This window comes from Phalacrocorax aristotelis, chromosome 7, assembly GCF_949628215.1.
Source record: "Phalacrocorax aristotelis chromosome 7, bGulAri2.1, whole genome shotgun sequence".
In the NCBI taxonomy this organism is placed as follows: Eukaryota; Metazoa; Chordata; class Aves; order Suliformes; family Phalacrocoracidae; genus Phalacrocorax; species Phalacrocorax aristotelis.
Window position 1 is genome coordinate 18,375,649 of NC_134282.1, and position 17,311 is coordinate 18,392,959.

General features: G+C 51.5%; 1 protein-coding gene, 1 long non-coding RNA gene and 2 other non-coding genes across 5 annotated transcripts; all 4 read right to left on the reverse strand.

Moving 5' to 3' along the window:
• Nucleotides 1-1,507: 1,507 nt before the first annotated feature.
• Nucleotides 1,508-9,411, reverse strand: NCL (nucleolin). 2 transcript variants are annotated; one of them, XM_075099059.1, is made up of 15 exons: nucleotides 8,986-9,411; nucleotides 8,230-8,337; nucleotides 7,413-7,716; nucleotides 6,969-7,115; nucleotides 6,366-6,548; nucleotides 6,049-6,132; nucleotides 5,636-5,771; nucleotides 5,121-5,257; nucleotides 4,519-4,645; nucleotides 4,167-4,300; nucleotides 3,674-3,809; nucleotides 3,427-3,578; nucleotides 2,836-2,962; nucleotides 2,170-2,387; nucleotides 1,508-1,987 (listed from the first exon to the last, which is right to left on the reverse strand). In XM_075099059.1, exons 1-15 carry the CDS (start codon nucleotides 9,001-9,003, stop codon nucleotides 1,905-1,907), a joined length of 2,094 nt encoding a protein of 697 aa, XP_074955160.1. In that variant the 5' UTR covers nucleotides 9,004-9,411; the 3' UTR covers nucleotides 1,508-1,904. The 2 variants fall into 2 exon arrangements, with proteins under 2 accessions (XP_074955160.1, XP_074955161.1); XM_075099060.1 differs by lacking the exon at nucleotides 6,969-7,115 and having other exon boundaries at nucleotides 8,986-9,234.
• LOC142060616 (small nucleolar RNA SNORD20) lies at nucleotides 3,247-3,323 on the reverse strand. Its single transcript, XR_012661835.1, has one exon. It is a non-coding gene; the product is annotated as a small nucleolar RNA SNORD20 (small nucleolar RNA).
• On the reverse strand, nucleotides 5,867-5,936 carry LOC142060615 (small nucleolar RNA SNORD82). Its single transcript, XR_012661834.1, has one exon. It is a non-coding gene; the product is annotated as a small nucleolar RNA SNORD82 (small nucleolar RNA).
• Nucleotides 9,412-12,055: 2,644 nt separating the features above from the next.
• LOC142059854 (uncharacterized) lies at nucleotides 12,056-15,829 on the reverse strand. Its single transcript, XR_012661530.1, has 3 exons — nucleotides 13,736-15,829; nucleotides 13,260-13,353; nucleotides 12,056-12,665 (listed from the first exon to the last, which is right to left on the reverse strand). It is a non-coding gene; the product is annotated as an uncharacterized LOC142059854 (long non-coding RNA).
• Between the last annotated feature and the right edge of the window lie 1,482 nt (nucleotides 15,830-17,311).

A 17,311-nucleotide genomic window follows, 5' to 3' on the forward strand; every position in this document is an offset into this window, starting at 1 on the left:
ACCCAGGATTTCACAGATGCCACAAACGGAAAATGCTGAGCAGCCACGCCTGTGAATACTCTTGCCCTTTGCTTCTCCAGTGTGACCCAGGGCTGCCTCCTCCGGCTGCAGGACCCCGCCCCATGGTGCCAGCGAATGGTCCAGCCAGGGATCCAGGGTCCCGCCGTGGGACCAGCACCCATGTTCCAGTGGGAAGGCGGGGCTGGGCCCCACGGGGCAGGGATGGGGTTGACCGCAGGATGAGGAAGGAGGGGAGTTACATGACAGGTAGGGGGTGGAACGGATGCCGCAGCCCCATCCTTTTGTTCAGCCTCCGCCCGCCCTCCCCACAGGGCACCAACCCCCCGCCACGGCGGGTGCGGGGTCCCCCGGGGCCCACCCGCGGCTCCCGGCCCCGCGCGCGGGTGGGTGCTGCCCCCTGGCGGCCGGCCCCGCCGCCGCCCTCCGACCATTTGCCGCCGGGCTCGGAGGCGCCGGTTCTAAAATGGCTGATGCTCGAGGAACGGGGGGGAAAACGACTTACAAACCCCTCCGCAGGCCTCCAGCAGAAGCAGCACCCTCAAGCCAAAAGCAACCGCTTGCCCACGGGTTTAATATAATACATTTTATCTGTAGAGAAACCCCAGGCAGAAACAGGCAACCACACCAGCAGTTGAGGGGCTACAAGCTCATGGCCATGAAATAAAACATTCCCAGCGCTTCTACAACATGCAAGGAGGGTAGTCTGCAGGCTTAAGGTCTGGGCTAGCTGGGAAGCAAAAGCCCAGAGGCTGGCAGAGGATCTTTCGGCAGGGTAGAGGCAGTTGACATTTCAGCCTGCCAGTACCCGTGGCTAGGGGAAGCTCGAACCAACAGCTACTACTGCCCACATTAAACCTGGAACAGCAGCTGCCCCCATGCTGCAGTCACTCAAGAGCAGCCTTGTCCCCCCACAACTGCCACTGCAGGACACCAGCCAAGTGGGCAGCTGGGAAAAGAGGCCAGTGACTACTGCTGAGGGACTGAGCCAGGACCTAGCACCTTCATGCCTGGGATGAAGGATGGACTCACCCTTACCAAGCCTCAGAGGAACAGTGGCAGGCATGTGTTAGGCTAAGGTGACAAGCACGTGTTTCAATATATTTGCTTCACACTTACGCACAAGTCAAGAGGAGACAAGAGGCAATGCCTGCAAGAGTCTGATTGAGGTGCAGGGCCTTGGTACAAGATCCAATTTACTCATTTGTTTTAAAAAGAAGTAAAAAAAGCAATTGGCTAGCATGCAGTATTACATACATCTTCAGTAAAAAAAAAAAGGTAGGTTGTAGCCATCATATTCCTTACCCCTACTCCATCCTGCAAGCACTCTTTAAGCACAGCACACATACACCATTAGGAGCTGACATAGGCTAGAGCAGAAACAGGACACTAGCTGCTGCCTGTAACATTAATGACCTTACGACAGAGAAGGCTCAAGACAGACTATTTCACAGCCCTGTTTTGTTCAGTGGCACAGAGGTAACACGAACCAGCTTAGGTCCTTTAATCTGTCCAAGTCAGGGTGCTGAAGCACAAATGATAAAACATTCTGCATTTTTACAGCAAAAATGCTACAGAAGTTATAGGAAAAAAAAATATTTTTGTACATGGGTAAAACATTATAAATTCAAGACAACTCACAGACAAGGGCTAAACTCCCACATCTATCTCTCATATTTTAAAAAGTTCATTTGAATAGGCAAGCAGTCAAAATGGCTTGCTCTCTCTTCCTTGAAATGAAAATTTTATCTTCCAAGTGGCTCACAGCACTGCTTCGCATCTTGGAATGTCCTCCGAAGGCTCCGCCAAGATAAAAGGAGAATAAAAACCCCCGGAGTCCTTTCAGATAGTCTCAGAGAGCAGGAGAAGGGAAAGATAAGGGAAGTTTATTCAAACTTTATCTTCTTCCCTTGCGGCTTGTGATCTCCACCTCCTCCTCTACCTCCTCGGAAGCCACCTCCTCCTCTACCTAGAAAGAAAATTGGGTCAAGGAGAGTTACAGGTATCCCTGCACAGATACCACTGCCCTTCCAAGCCCATCCTGATTTACATCAAGCACTCTGTGGCAGCACTACAGCATAATCCCAAGAATGGCTTGGGATTAATTTTTAAGCACCCCTCCTTAGAACGGCAGCATTTGCCTCTTCTCACCTCCAAATCCTCTGCCGCCACCTCTGCCACCAAATCCACCTCTTCCTCCTCGGCCTCCTCCTCTGCCGCCACGACCACCAAATCCACCACCACGTTGAAATTCACCCTTTGGCTTGGCAAAATCAAGGATCACTTTGTTTCCATCTATCTCTCCATCCTCCATGGCTTCTTTAGCTGCTTTGGCATCTTCTGGAGAGCTGAAGTCCACAAACCCAAACCTAGGAAACAGGTTGAGAAAAAGTCAGTCAGGCTCTGCAAGCTGTAGCACCACCTATGGGTACTTGACCGCAATTGCTTCAGGAACAAACACCCGCACTCTGCAACCACACAGGGATTAGGACAGCGCTAGTTGTAGAACAGCAGTGGCTGATCACAATCGATGGGAGCCCCGTTGTGAGTTTGCCAGTACCGAACAGTTAATATCCTTCTCGTGCGAATCCATAGGCTGCCACGGGTTTTTTGGCAGGAAGGAGCTCATTGAGAAGTGAGAACATGCCGCCCTCTATGAACAGACCCAAAGCTGTAAGCTTGTTCTCTGCGTCCATGCAATTTACTAGTGTCAAAGAATCACCCACATGAGCATTAGAAACAACCTGCACTGCATAAATCAGTTAAAGTGAGGCTTTTTGTAGCAACAGAACTAGCCCCAGGTGATGTTTACCGTACCCTTTAGATGATCCAGTGTCTCTGTCTGTGACTATTCTAGCACTTATAGAGCCTTCAAATGATTCTCTTAACGTCTCCTCTGTGGTGTCCTCAGAAAGGCCTCTGACAAACAATGTTTTGCTTTGTTCTGTAGAAAGAGAATACATTGAGATCATTATGTCTGAGCAAGGCAACCATATGTCTCTTAACATCACACCCAGCTTGCACTACTGGCTCCTAGAACAGCTCATGGGGCTAAGGGGTTTGTTTTGAAGTAACAGCTCAGCTTAACAAAGCCCAACTTTTTCAGGACTGCAGTTAGAACCTCATGTCAAACTATCTCCATCGGCCAACCTGGTACTGTCAAAATGACTTTTTTTTTTAAATAGATGCTTGCATTTATCAATAGGGATACTAACTGGACAGGCACTGCTGGATCAGCACTTGACTATCTAGAGGACTTCGGCAATAGTTTCATCAGCATTTCAGATAATCAGTCATCATATCCAGCACACTTGCTTGCTATGCAAGCCTTCAGCCCTAAGTTTGCATGAAGGGTACACTCCTGCCACAGCTGTCTCAAGATCAAATGATCAAACATGGAACACTTACGATTAAATCCTCCTCTTGCATTCGCGTTCCCTTTCTGCCACGCTGGTGAACTGAATTCCAGTCTGATTGCTCTGCCTTCAATCTCTGTGTTGTTACAGGAATTCAATGCCTCTTTGGCATCCTCAGTTGTTGGAAATTCTACAAACGCGTACCTATTCAGAGAGGAAGATTTCAGTCAGCCTGGGATCTGTGGAGGTTAAGTCATTCCCAATACCAGCTCCAGAGTCAGGAGAAAGGCACAACATACCCTTTAGGTCTGCCCTGGTTGGTCTGTGGCATCTTGATGGAAGAAGCTTTCTTGAACAGTTCTTGGAGAGTCTCTTCTGAAGCAGCGTATGACAGGTTGTTGACAATTAGGGTCTTTGACTCCCTCTCTCCACCTCCTATGGAGAAAACTCAGACCTGTAAGTGCAGGTTTAGAGGAAGAGCACACTCTCCTTTTCCAGGCACATCCTCTCTAGAACAGTAGTTGTTGCTCCCTCCTCACCCCAAGGTGAGGCACAAGGTAAGTACAACACTATTTCGGTCACCTAAGACTAGTTGTCCCCTCTCTCCTAAACATGCAGTACAGACATGAAATGCACAGGATGCAGAGCACAAGTCAGGCAAAAGGTATCTGCCTGCTATCTTACAGTTTTCCTGCAGTGCTTCAAGTTGCTGTGTCCTTAGCAAACTCCTGAAACAAGTGGAATTAAATCCTAAGTGTCATTTGCATGCACATTATTGGTCTGGAAAAGTACCTTTCTGATGTTCTTGATGGCTCTTCTCACCAGTGAAGTCAATGACCATGGCACGACCATCAATCTCTGTGCCCTGCTTCTCCTCCAGAGCTTTGTTTGCCTCAGCTTCTGTTTTAAATTCAACATAGGCCATCCTACAGCACAGAAAAGAACATAAACAAATGCTTCCTTCAAGGAACAACTAAGTTAATGAGTGGCAGGAAAAGGATGTGGAAGAAAAATGCTTCAAATATTATCATTTGCAGTACAGCTAACGTAGCGGGTCACTTAAGGTAGCTTAAGGACACAAGCTTCTCAAAATATGCCGAGTCTGAGGAACAGCAAACATCCAACAGTCCTCTTGGCTACATACCCTTTGCTGTTCCCCTCCTTGTTCATTACTATTCGGATTTCTTGTGCGTTTTCAAACACATCTCTCATTTCATCTTCAGTTAAGCGGTAGGGCAGATTCTTCACAAACAGTGTTCTAGCATCTCTCTCTGCAAAGAGAGAAAAAAGTTACTTTCACATTACCAGCTAAAAATCCCTTATCTACACAGCCACTTCAGTGAGGACCAGGGTGAGTAGATCCAGCAGAAAATAAACCACAATAAGCATTCGTATTTTCAGAAGTTGAAAAAGTGACCATTACAACATTTAATTAGGCTGCCATTGTGCTTCTCTTAAGGGCACCAAGTTCAGAAAATAGGTCCTAAAGCTTCAGAAAAAGCCATGCCTCCTCCTCAGACCTCCCAATATGCACTATATTTCTTGGGGTCACATTTCCAGATATACTAGTCTGAACGTGCCTATTTGTATGTTAGCATGAGAAACTGTTTATGATATAGAGCCCAGACCAGGAATATCTACCTTAAGAGAGAATAGTGGCCATCAGTAATACTGCAAGTATGCTCCATGGCCTGATTTTACAACTCTTCTTTGATGTGTACAGGTATTCAGAGCTATGGGCCATACCTTTCTTATTTTCTTTCATCGTTTCCTTGCTCTTTGCTTTTTCCAGTTTGATTTCCAAACCCATTAACTTCTTCCCATTCAGTTGAAGAGCTTTATCCAGATCTTCAGCAGATGAAAAGTCTACGTAGCCGAATCGCCTGAAAGAAGAGTAACCTTACTATTTAAGCTGATCTATCTCTAGTAGCAGAGAACACAAATGGAAACTCAGAACCAGAGAGGTCCCCACTGGTCAGGTTAGAGTGTTAATATAATAAATGCTAACTGGCCCACATAACCAAAGCAACAGCTCTGTACTGAAGCAGCAGCTCTCCCTTTAGGGAAATGCTGTCTGAAAGAGCTGCAAACCAGACAAGTACTATACCCTCATCAATACCATGTCTCTTCCAGCTCCCACACACTATCAAGCAACCATCTCAGCATCTTGAAGGGAACCGGCATCAGCACAGCATCACCTCTCCAAACCAACTCCTGCCAATTCAAAGAAATAAACAACAAAATTCCACGGATAAACTCACTTGGAAGCACCAATCCTGACATCTAAGACTTCAATATTCTTCTTCCCAAAGAATTCTTTGATGCCAGCCTTCAGTTCTTCATACTCCTTAGCGGGGACCAAATTGCCCACAAAGAGGGAGAAAGCTGAAGTGGGCCCTTTAAACAAAAAGAAGATCAAGTTGGGTTGTTTATGTTTGTGTGTTTGTTTAAAGCAGTCGAAAGAACTGTAAGCCAGACTCCAGACAGCTTTAGCACATCAGTTTCTACTCAAGAGTGACATCATACTTCAGTATTAAGTCCCCTATAGTCATCATTTGTGCTGGAAAAAACCCCACCCACTTAGCATCCTGTCCCTTCACAGTTATGTGCCTGACACAACAGTCCAACAACAGCCCACCAAACAGGCATCGTTTGAGGATCCTACACCACCTACCATCTGTTTTCTTTTTCTTGGCCTCTGGTGCACTTTTGTTGGCCATTTCTTTCTTCCTCTTTCCAGGTGCTTCCTTGACAGGTTCTGCGATAGAGAACAAACAACAAAACTGAAATTAAAGTATAAAACAACTTTTCCTGTACTGGATCAACACAGGAGCATTAGTCTTTACACTAGTCATACACAAGACCTTCTCTTGTCACTACAGCAACTGTTCTTCAGCCCAAAAGACCATGAAAGGACAAAAAATTTTACTCAGGCATCCTTAATCCTTCCTGTTATTAGACAGTTATGGTCTCTGAAACATTTAAACTCACTTTCATCCTCACTTTCCTCCTCGGCATCCTCTTCATCTTCATCCTCATCCTCATCTTCATCCTCATCATCCTCTTCATCTTCGTCATCTTCAGAGTCTGCCTTGGCTTTCAGTGGTGCAGTCTTTGCTGGAGTCGGTTTCTTCACCTGAACAGGGGTTGTGTCCATGGCTTCATCTTCAGACTCTGAAACAAGTTGAGCACAAGATTTCAGATACATTCAAGATTAAGTCCCTTTTGAGGCTAAAAAGAAAATCTTGAAGTAAAATAGTGGTTTTCATGCCTCAAGTTTGTATAATATATTAATTGTGCTTATGAAAGCTGCCTCTCCCTCAAGTTTTACTTCATTAAGAAACACCACCTGTCCCCAAGAGTAAAAACAAAGTTTTGCTAGCAATAGGGAAATAAAGACCCACTCAGCTCCATCTGATTGACACTAGTGGCCAGCTGAAGTCATCTGGGCACTCTATGGAGACACAGACACACTCTGCATCACTCCCACTGACCTGTTCAGTTGTACCCCCTCTAGCTCCCTATAAGCATTTGTGAGGTTTAACATCTTCTAAATTCTTTTAAAGAGTCAAAGTTTTCCTAAGTCTCACATACCATCATCATCCTCCTCCTCCTCCTCTTCTTCCTCCTCCTCCTCTTCAGATTCTTGCTTTGCTGGCACAACTGCAGGCTTTTTGGCTGGTACTGCTGCAGTCTTTTTGGCTGCAGGCTTCACAGGCATTGCTGGTTCCTCTTCCTCATCTGCAACAACAGTACAGCAAGTGTTTACTAGCAAAGTTACTTTCTTCCTCGCAATATTTTGGCAAAGTTCAAGAAAGAACAATTGGAGAAACTAGGAGATGCTTCACATGCTGCATGTAATGCAGCTGCAGCCCAAGTTCTCCAACCTTCGCTGACTCCCCACCATTTAATCAACGAATCCCCCCCTCGACAGTATTAAATCATATTAAACTTTCAGTTCCAAAGGGACTCAAATTCAGCAACTTGATTGGACCAGACTTAGTCAATTTGTACAGGGATATTTCAAAAGTAACTTACCAGAATCATCTTCCTCCTCCTCCTCCTCCTCCTCGTCATCATCATCCTCCTCCTCCTCGTCATCATCATCCTCATCTTCCTCCTCACTCTCCTCCTTCTTGGCATTCTTTCCATTTTTTGCTCCTTTGGTTAGGACAGCAGCCTTTTTAGGTGATGGAACAACAGCCTTTTTAGCTGGAGTAGCCACAGTCTTCTTTGCGGGTGTAACTGCCTTTTTTGCAGGAGTAGCGGCCTTCTTTGCAGGGGTAGCGGCCTTCTTGGCTGGCGTAACTGCTGCTTTTTGTTGTTTCTTCTGAGGGATCATCTGAAATACACAGTAGTGTGAGACTTATGCTGGCCCTTTAAATTACTATTACTTCAATGCCAGGCAAATATAACAGCTGCGATCTAAAAGCTCAAAACTAGCTTTTTCATGCTCTTAACAGACTACTTATGGAACATTAAAGCATCTCCATATTCCCTGGTCCTGAGGCAAAGCCAGTAACCTCACTAGTAGCATGCAGTAGCTTGAAATTTTTAGTCTTGCATATTATTTGTGTGGGATATATCACTTACTACTGATGCTCTGTTAGAGTAATTAATCATCCGCTTGCTCATCAGAACTAGGAAGAGCTATAAGATCCCAGCAGTCCTTCCAAAGCCTGGAAGTACAGACTCAGCAGCTAAGCTAGTTTTCCCCACACTGTTTTTTTCTTATGAAATCCACTTTATTATTTAGCCACAGTTAACTGACAGACACCAATTGTTTAATAACGGTGATTCTGTCACATACTACATGCCCCCCCAAACTTTATCACACTGCTTCTAGCTCGGTCACCTCTTCTCCGCTGCTTTCCTCTAGCTCAGAGGATTCTTCTTCCTCGCTTTCCTCGACCTTTTTTGGGGGAGGAGCCATTTTTTTCTGTTTGGTCTGATTCTTGGGTGTCTGAAAGAGACCGGCTGAGCTGTTAGGCGGCGTCCAACCTCTCCGCCAGGGAGCGAGCGGCACATTCGAGCTCCGAGGCGGCCCAGCCCGGCCTGCGGGCGCTCGCACCAGCACGATTGTCCCAGCCGCGTGGCCGTGCCGCCCCGTCCCCAGGTGCCCGATGGGCCGGGGGACCCGGGGTGCCCTCCCGGGGTTTGGGGGCAGTGTCGGGGCGGGGGGGCGCCCCGCGCTCCCACGTGCTCGCTGTCCCCGGTGCACCACGTGGCCGCGCGGCGGCGTAGCCCCGCCCCCCCTTCGCGGGCTGCGCGCGCTCGCACGCGGCGCGCGCCCAGACGCCCCCTCCCCTGCCCGTCGTCCCCCCCCCCCCAGTTCTCCCACGCCCGGGTCCCCACGCGCGACCGCGTGCAGGGGAACGGGACGGGACGGGGCTTGAAACCGCTCCCACGGAGCGCGGGGCCCCTCCCCTCGCCGCCATCTTCACGGTGAGGGCGGGGAGGCCTGGAAACCGTCGCGCGGCCTCAGGAGACGACGGCGGGAAGGCGGCCCGTCTCCCTCCCCTCCCCCCTATCACCACCCGTACGCCCGCCATGGCGGCGGCCGCCCGCTTCCCGCCCGGCGGCCGAGCGCGGCCCCGCCCGGCGGCCTCACCTTGGCGATCTTCACCATGATGGCGGCAGTGCCTGGCGGCGCAGGGGCGGCGGCCGAGCTGCCTCAGGAAAAGGGGTGGTCGCGTCCGGCGGGGCGGCGGGGAGGAGCGGAACAGGCCCCGGGCGGTCGCGGGAAGCGGCGGTGAGACAGTAGCGGCCAGCACCGGGGACTCAAACGAAAGAGCGAGCGCAGGCCCCTTCCGCTCGCTTCTCTAGCCCTCCGCCACGCCACGCCCCCACCGCCCCCGCTTCAGCCAATCGCCGCGCGCGCCGCGCCGCCCGGCCAATCGCCGACCCCGCCCCTCGAGCCCCTTCGCCAATCTCCGGCGCTTTGCGATCAACCAACGGCAAAGCGCGTTACAGCTGCTGGAGAGAGCGTGTGTGTGAGGTGGGGGGCGAGAGCCGGGGAGACGCGCTGCTCGCCCGCAAGGAATCGGCGTAAGCCAATGAGAGGGCGGCAACTCGGCGCCTGCGCCCTGATTGGGCGGCGGGGCTTAGCGGAGGGTAGGCGTGGCCGGGGCCGCGGGAGAGCACGTGGCGAGCGGTGGGCCACGTGGTGGAGAGGGGCCAGGGCCGGGAGGTCCGGGGGCCGGGTGTCCCGGGGCCGGGACGGCGGAGGCCCGTGGGCCCCAGGGGGTCCGCCGCCTGGAGTGGGGGGCCGGGGGCCGGGAGGGGGGAGGTCCGGGGGTTCCGGGGCTGGGAGGTGGGAGGTCCGGGGGTCATAGGCAGTCCGGGGCCGGGAATGGGGGTCCCGGGGCCGGGAGGGGGGAGGTCCGAGGGTTACGGGGCAGGGAGGAGGACGGGGCCGGAGGTCCCTGAGCCGGGAGAGGGAGGGCCAGGTGTCCCGGAGGGTCTGGGCCCGGGAGGGGAGGGATCCGGTGGTCCGGGGGAGGGTCTGGCACAGCCTGCCAGCCGCTGCGTGCGGCGCCGGGGCTGGCTTTGCAGGCCGCCCCTGCAGCAGCTCGGCTCCGGGGGTGGAACTCATCCTGAGTTTGCCTGTTGGCCTCGGTAAGGGGACAGGGCTGGCGTCTTCCCCGCGCTGCTTCTGCCACCTCCCTCCCCTTCCCCCGGTATCCCTTCCCCGGCCCTCAGGAGGCTCTAAGCCCCCTTGTAAAGCTTAAAGCATCCCCGGGAGCCCAGTGTGCAGCTGCTGCGGTTGTAGCTGGCACAGGTGCACCTTGCAACTGCTGCCCTTGACAAGGCTGGCAGCACTGTCCTTCTGTACCTTGTACAGTTGTAAGTCAAGCAGTTAGCTTAGCCATTTCCCTTAGAACACCCTGAATGAATACTTACAGGGCTCTGTTTGTTGTTTCAATCTTTACTTTTACCAAACAGGACCAAGAAAATGGCGAATGCTGAAGAGCAGTTAGATCCCACCTCCTAGGAGTATATCTGAGTGAAGTGCCTGAGTTATATGACACTGGTTGGAGCCATTCTCTTTTGTAAATAATAAGGGATGCATTAGGCCACCCAGAAGATGATACATGAAGAGCATGAGTGATGCTATAGCCCAGCCCAGGTTAGAGAGCTGGCTGAGCCACACACCTTGGCCTCCAGTGGCTCCCAGTGGGGAGAAAAGGCCAAATGCTAAAGAAAAACATAAAACTGCATTTAGGCTGTGCTGTTCCCCATATCTCACCTAGGGCTCCAGGCAGCCCTAAGACTGGGAAGGAGGAAGCTGGAGTGGCACTGAGGCCAGCCGTTTTCTGGGGACACACAACATTGCAAGGCTCCCCCAGTGGAACAGCACAGCCCTGCTTCTCTGCAGGCACCAGCAGAAGTTTCAGGGCCAAGGGAGGTCTGCAGAGCAGCATTAGTGAGAAGTAATTTGGCCAAAAGAGCAGATATAACAGCTCTATTTGTGGAGTAAATGTATTTTAGGTACTTTTATGGCTGTCTCTTGTAGTATGTATGTACCTTGGGAGCATTGATCTAATTCCACAGTTAAAGGGAATTTAGATGGTTTAATGGAGACCCCAGGAGGGATTTGCCAAGGATTTGCAGTTTCTGGCACAGCAGAGACTCATCCCCTGTGCTCGTCCCTAGCCTGGCAGCACTGGAGACACCTTGCCCAGCTGCTGGTGCCCAGGGCTGGGAGGGAGCAGAGCTGTGGGGCAAATGTGGCTCCCCAAAAGCCAGGCAAGATGGGTGCCCAGCTGGGGGGACACCTCCTTAGCTGGGGGAGTGAGTGTCCTCAAGTGTCCTGTTCAGCCTGTGCTTGGTCGTGGCTGGGTGCTTCCACTAGATGGTGACAAAAGGCTGCAACTCCTGTCTGGAGTGGGAGTCTGCGGGGGTTACCCTGGCTCCTGAAACATGCCTCTCTGGGTGCAGCTGGGCGGGACATCACGTCCTGCCTGCCGCATCTCTCCCTGGAGATCTCAGGGCATGGAGGAGGGTCTGAGAGGAGCCCCACATTTGATACCCGCCAGATAAAAGCAGCAGCCAAGTAGAGTCAGGAGAGGAAAAGTTTTGCCTGTGGCCTGTGCAGGCATCTGCTGCCAGAAGACTGTCAGGGATCTCAAGCCAAACACCCTGTGAGTGCCCAGAGAGGGGGGAAATGAGCTAGGAAAGCCTGAAAATGTGGCCCTGATTTCCCCAGCCCCAGCCTTGCTTCCCTGGCATGTCTCAGCTGCTATGTTGTGAGCATGGCACAACAAAAGTGACAGAAAAAAGAAAGGACATTTACCCATCCCAGGTCTAGACGCTGCTTAAACCATCTTGAGCATCCCAACACCCCATCAGCAAAGCCTCTTCTGCCACTGGTGCCCACCTCAGCCTGTTACGCTGCTCCCCTGCGCATTGCCTGCTGCCAGCCAGAGCCACTCCAGTGGGTACTGCTGAGCGGCTGATGGATGGTAACCCAGTGGGGCTGCCACACAGGACTTGTCCTCTCTCCTCCCAACCACACACCTCACCTAAATACCCAGCAGGTGAAGAAAACTCCCCATATCCTGATTAATGCAGAGCATCAAATGAGACAGGTCTGCATTATACCCTAATTAAGTCTTTTCTTCCTTACCCATCTGGCCGTGCTGATAGGAGGGCCCTCAAGGATAAGCGTGAAGCGGGCCCAAGGTTTGCCATGACAAACAGCATTTAATTCAAGCAGTCATGTGCCATCCCACCTCCTGCGCCTTGAAATTAACACCTTGGGACCTGGTGGGCTGCAGGGATGAAAGTCAACTGTGCCTGGTAGAGTATGGGATTTCTTCTCTGGGGAGCATCCTTTCTGGAGGTGGGATGCTGCAGGGATTGGCATGGGCCCCTGGAGCCAGACACATCTTCTGCCCTGGAGCCAATAGTGGGTGATAAGCCAGCACATCCCGCCTGGATAAGGGTGCACCATTTTTGGGCATCTGTGACAAGGAAATGCCCTGGTGACCTACACGGGGAGTTTTGTATGTGCAGCATTTGGTGTCCCCATGACCTCCAAGGATTCCTTGAAGAAATCATTCCAGGTACGCTGCAGAGAAAAAGGGCTTTTCTATTTCCAGAAGCCAATATCCCCGAGATGTCCCTTCTGCCAGCCCAGTTCCTCTCCCTAAGACCCATTGCCTGGAGCTGGCAGCAGGACCTTGCAGCTTGCTTGTGAGCTCCCAGCAAGCCCACACAGCCACCCAAAGCCTCTGGGCCAAGTGGACTCTTCTCCAGCTCTGCTCAGCAGAAGGAGCAAGTGCAGCCCTGGAAAAAAAATTAAGAGGGAGAGAAGTGGGACTGACACAAAGGGAACTTGCATTAGGTGTAAGATAAAGACAGGAAACCAGGCTGGGGATCTGTGGAGTGTTTTGGGTGGCAAGAGGGGAGCTTGGGAGTGCCCTCATCTCTCCATCCGGATGGAGAAAGTCAGTGAGATGGGAACAGGGAGGCTATTCGAAGCAATACGTGCAAATGCCTTTATAATCCATGGGAAGTCAGCCTGGGGAGAAGTTACAGGTGATCCCAGGCCAGCAGCCAGCGCACCCGTCACCACCCCATGCAATTGCATGTCTCCCTGCACTGCCCTGCAGCGCTTGGGAAGGCTTTGCAGGACTTCTGTGGAGACAGGCCAGTGCAGGAAGCTCCTCTTTGCACAAGGCATTTCTGGGCATCCTGCTCATCTCCCAGAGACAGGACAATAGGTAACAGCATCCAGGCAAGTGCCAGGTCCCTGAGAATGACTGTCAAGAAATTCAAGTAAAACATTTGCAAACTGCTTGTGGCTCAGCACATCTGCCCCTTGATACAGGCCCACAGTGCAGTGACCCGGAGCTTTGCCTCTCCTCACTCACATTTTACCTGCTGGAAGCTCCCTCTGCTCGCAGGCTTGTGTTGGGCTATTTCCATTTCACGGCAGCTCCTGGGTGTGGGGTCAGCAGAAGGCAGACACTGCCTGAAACAAACCCAAACCAGGGGATTTTTTCTTCTTTTTTCCTTCTCAGACAAAAACCTGAATTTTTGTTGAGTCCAAACTGGAAAAGCAGGAATCTCCCTCTGCCCCCCTATTTTTGTGTTTGTATCCAAGCAAGGGGATGAGCTCAGCCCTGCCTTGGGAGCTGTATGCACCCACCACTCAGCGAAGGTTGTGAGCAGTGTGGCACAGCGAACCCGGGCTTCCCCATGTCCTTACACCAGGGCAGAGCTAAATGCAACTGGGGAGAGCAGAGTGACAGTGTGCTGCTGCTCTTGGGGCCCCCCTTGCAGCCCCTAGGTACACACACACCCCCCAATATAACAAGTCCCAGCCTCTGCCTTGAGAGCCAGCAGGTACTCACCATAAGAGCTGAGTCAAAACTGCTCTCGGAAACAGGAATTGGTGCCAGTGGAAATCGTGCCTGATGGCTTCTTTATCTTAGTGGGAAATGGTCTGATGTTTCCCCTGGGAGCTGCTGTGCTCTGTTGTCCCAGCAAAAGTTGTCCGCTGAGACCCATCTATATGAGGTTTGCAAAGCTCCTGCCCCAACTTGCCAGCACGAGGGACCAGCCACCCCAAGGGCTTTCATGATTGTATCTGGAGGTCCAGGCATGAGCTGACCTTTGTGGAAAGGGTCACTTTGCACTTGACTGTACCTGCAGAGTTCAAGCGACCCAGGCTGGTGCCAAGCTGCACAGATCACCTGAGAGCCCGGGAGAAGTCAGAGCTCGGGAGTCACCAGCACAGTGCCAGGGATGCTGAGCCCACCCAGCTTTCACCCTCCATCTGCCCCAGCCTCCCCTCCACAGGAAGCTCCATCAGAAGGAGGTTAAAAATAAGGGGCTGAAAGTACTTCCCCAGCCTCATCATAGAAGCACATCAGGCTGTTTCACTTACCAGCTCTCACCGTGGAAATTCCCGCTGGCGGGGTGCAAGTTAAAACCACTGCTTTCAAACTTCCTATGACTGTAGTTAAAAATAAGACTCAGAGCAATAATTTTCCCACTGTTGGTGTTGTCAGACCCAAAACCTGGTCCTGAACGACCCAGTGGTGTCTCATTAAGCTGGGCAAGTGTGTAATCATGATGTCTACATCCTGGGAGGGAGGAAACAACATGCTTTCTTGGGGAAAAGTCCTCCCCTTCCCACCCCTTACAAGCCATCAGCTCATCTCCCTGCACATGAAATGGCAAAGGAAGCTTAAAGCAGACTGAAAATTACACTGCATCTCTCCTGCTCAGCTGTAATTGTAGAGAAAAGAAAGAAGCACATGGATTCATCCTGCTGGGTAATTAAATGCTTAATGCTATTGACCATAAAGACATTATGGTTCAGCAGCCCAACACTAATGCATTAATAATTGCTTATATCATGGTGAGGAAGGAGCATGAGCTACTCCTGAGGAACATGATAGTTACATGGGATGGTAGCTCGTGGTGAAAAACCTTAAGACCTGAATTAGTGCTGTGATGACCTATAGGAGCAAGAGCTTCTCCCAGGGAGCCTGGAGGACAGGGAAGGTCTAGAAGGACCGTGGAGGTGTAGGCATTCCCTACCCCAGGGAAGCCCCCGTGGCCATGTTATGGATCAGCAGTGGCGATGGGATCAGTGCTGCCCCCAGCACAGCTCTGAGGTGTTGTCAGCCACGGGATCAGGAAGATAAATCTGGGCAGAGCAACCCTTTTACAACAAGCCATGGTGCAAGCATGAGCAGGGACTGCCCACCTTCTGCCAGGCTCTACACTCCCAATAATTCACTGGCTGCATTAACATACTTATTATGCAGACGATATGGAGCCCAGGCCTGGGATTAAACACATCAAAACATGGCTGAGCAAGCACTGGTCCAAGCCAGAGAGGGCGATTTGCTCACTGGGAAAGATGGTGTCAACCCTTAGAGGGTGGCATGCTGGCAGGTACCGTGTGGTCCCTGAGGGGTCTCACCCAGCAAAGGACGGAGATTGCTATCGTAGCTGCACAGCATCCCACCTGTGGGGACTTCAGAGCCCAGCACATGGCAGAAGTCCCATGCCCCAGTGCCAGGCAGGCTAGATAAGACCCATTTACAGAAGGTGGAGGAAGGAAGGATCTGCAGCAGCATGGGGAGAGGGGACCTTTCTCAAGACCATGCTCTGCTGAGTTTTTTCCCACCTCCTCGTAAGTGAGGCATCACCCCTCCAGCCACGGCAGGCTGGGTTAACCCAGCAGGTCACCTGCAGCCACTTCAAGGGACAGAGCAGACATGGCCCAAAAAGCCACCAGAGGCATGATTTCCATCCAAGCTCTCAAATCCATGTCAGCAACCCCCTGCCCAAGGATGAGGGGAGATAGCACAGCTGCTCCTGGCCTCCAGCACAAAGACCAAAAGCACTTGCAATTTTCTCTGAGCAAATACATGCAGATCATGCTGTCAAACCCTTATTTGATTTGTTTCTCTGGTAACTCTACACCACTTGCTTCATTACTTTCTCTGCCCCGTGCCATAGTCCAATAATGTAGTACCTGGCCAGTAAAAGGTCCATTAATATAATTTACAAGTAGCTGGCACCTTCTGCCTTGCCCAGGAGAACAGACTCCCTGGGTATCCTGTTGCTCAGAAAAAGAGGGGTTTTTTACAGTTATTCTGAGTGAGATAAGTAACCTCCAAGCACTGTTTATTGCCTGATTTATTTTAATGAAGTTACATTTCTCCCAAAGATTTGATTCACTGCTTGAAATCCAGACTCCTTAAGTGTATTTCTTTAGAGAGCCTTGAAAAAAAAAAAAAGGCTGTAAAGAAAGATAAGGGAAGATGCTTTCCTACAGCCTCCAGGGATGAGGAAGAAGGTTCCTTTGGCTCTTAGGGAATGGCCAAAGGAGGACACTGGGTCGGGGGGGGGGGGAGGAGCGCCTGGGGCTTCCAGTCTCCCACCTTGCCAGGTAAGGCAGTCCTGACTGGGTAAGCTGCCACATTTCCTCTAGAAAAGCCTTTCTAAGACCGAGGTTAGTCTAAATACCTACTTGTGTTTGTATGTACATGTGTATAAAAGCCTTCCTAAGTGTTTGTTGGGCTATTAGGAGCAAAACATGTTTCCTGAGGCAGCTGGGATGGAAAAGAAAGCATGTTGCTGTTGCTGGGTCTCTGCACGCCTTTGTTCTGAGGGTTTGGGATGTGGCCGTGCAGCAATGGGCAGAGTTCAGGGTCTGTGCTGTTGGAGCGGGGCTTGCTCTGCCCTCTTTTTTGGGAGTGGAATGAATCATCACCACTATGGGTGCCAAACCCAGCACCCTCTGGGCTGCAAGCCTCGTAGCCTCATGCCTAAACTTGCTGAAATCAGTTGGGGGTGGCATCGCCCTGCACCTTACGGCTAAGAAGTACCTGAACTGGTCCCACTGCCTTGCTGGGGCTCACCCTGAGCCCATATCCTCACCCTGGCTCAGGGCATCGCTCCCCAGGGAAACCGAGCTCCTCCACACAAGGCACTGTCCACTGCAGGGCCAGCATCCCCCAGAGCTTGAAGGTGATAAAACACCCCTGGCGGATGAGCCACAGCCTGGGAGGGGGCAAACCCAGTTGCAAAAAGAGATTGCGCTGGAAGAAAGGTCCAGAAGAGAAAGTGAAAATTTCAGGGACAGCCCAAGCATCTCCAGCCACAGTGGTGCCAGGTCTCTTTATTTAAATGTTTTTTCCTTGGCCTATAGTTTTCAAGCATCTGCATACGTTGTGGGTGAAGGCTGCCTGTGCAGAGAGAGGAGACAGGTGGTTTCCATACCTGGCTGGCTGGGGCCCTCCCACACACCAAGGCAGCAGCAGTGCAGGGGTTAATGCAGAGCCTCGTCTCACCATCCACCTTCTGCCAAAGCCTTGCCCAAAAACCTCACTGGGGCTAAAGAAATTATCCTGCAGTTCAGCCAAGTATGGGGGGACCGAAAGCTGCTCCCAACCCTGGCACGGGAG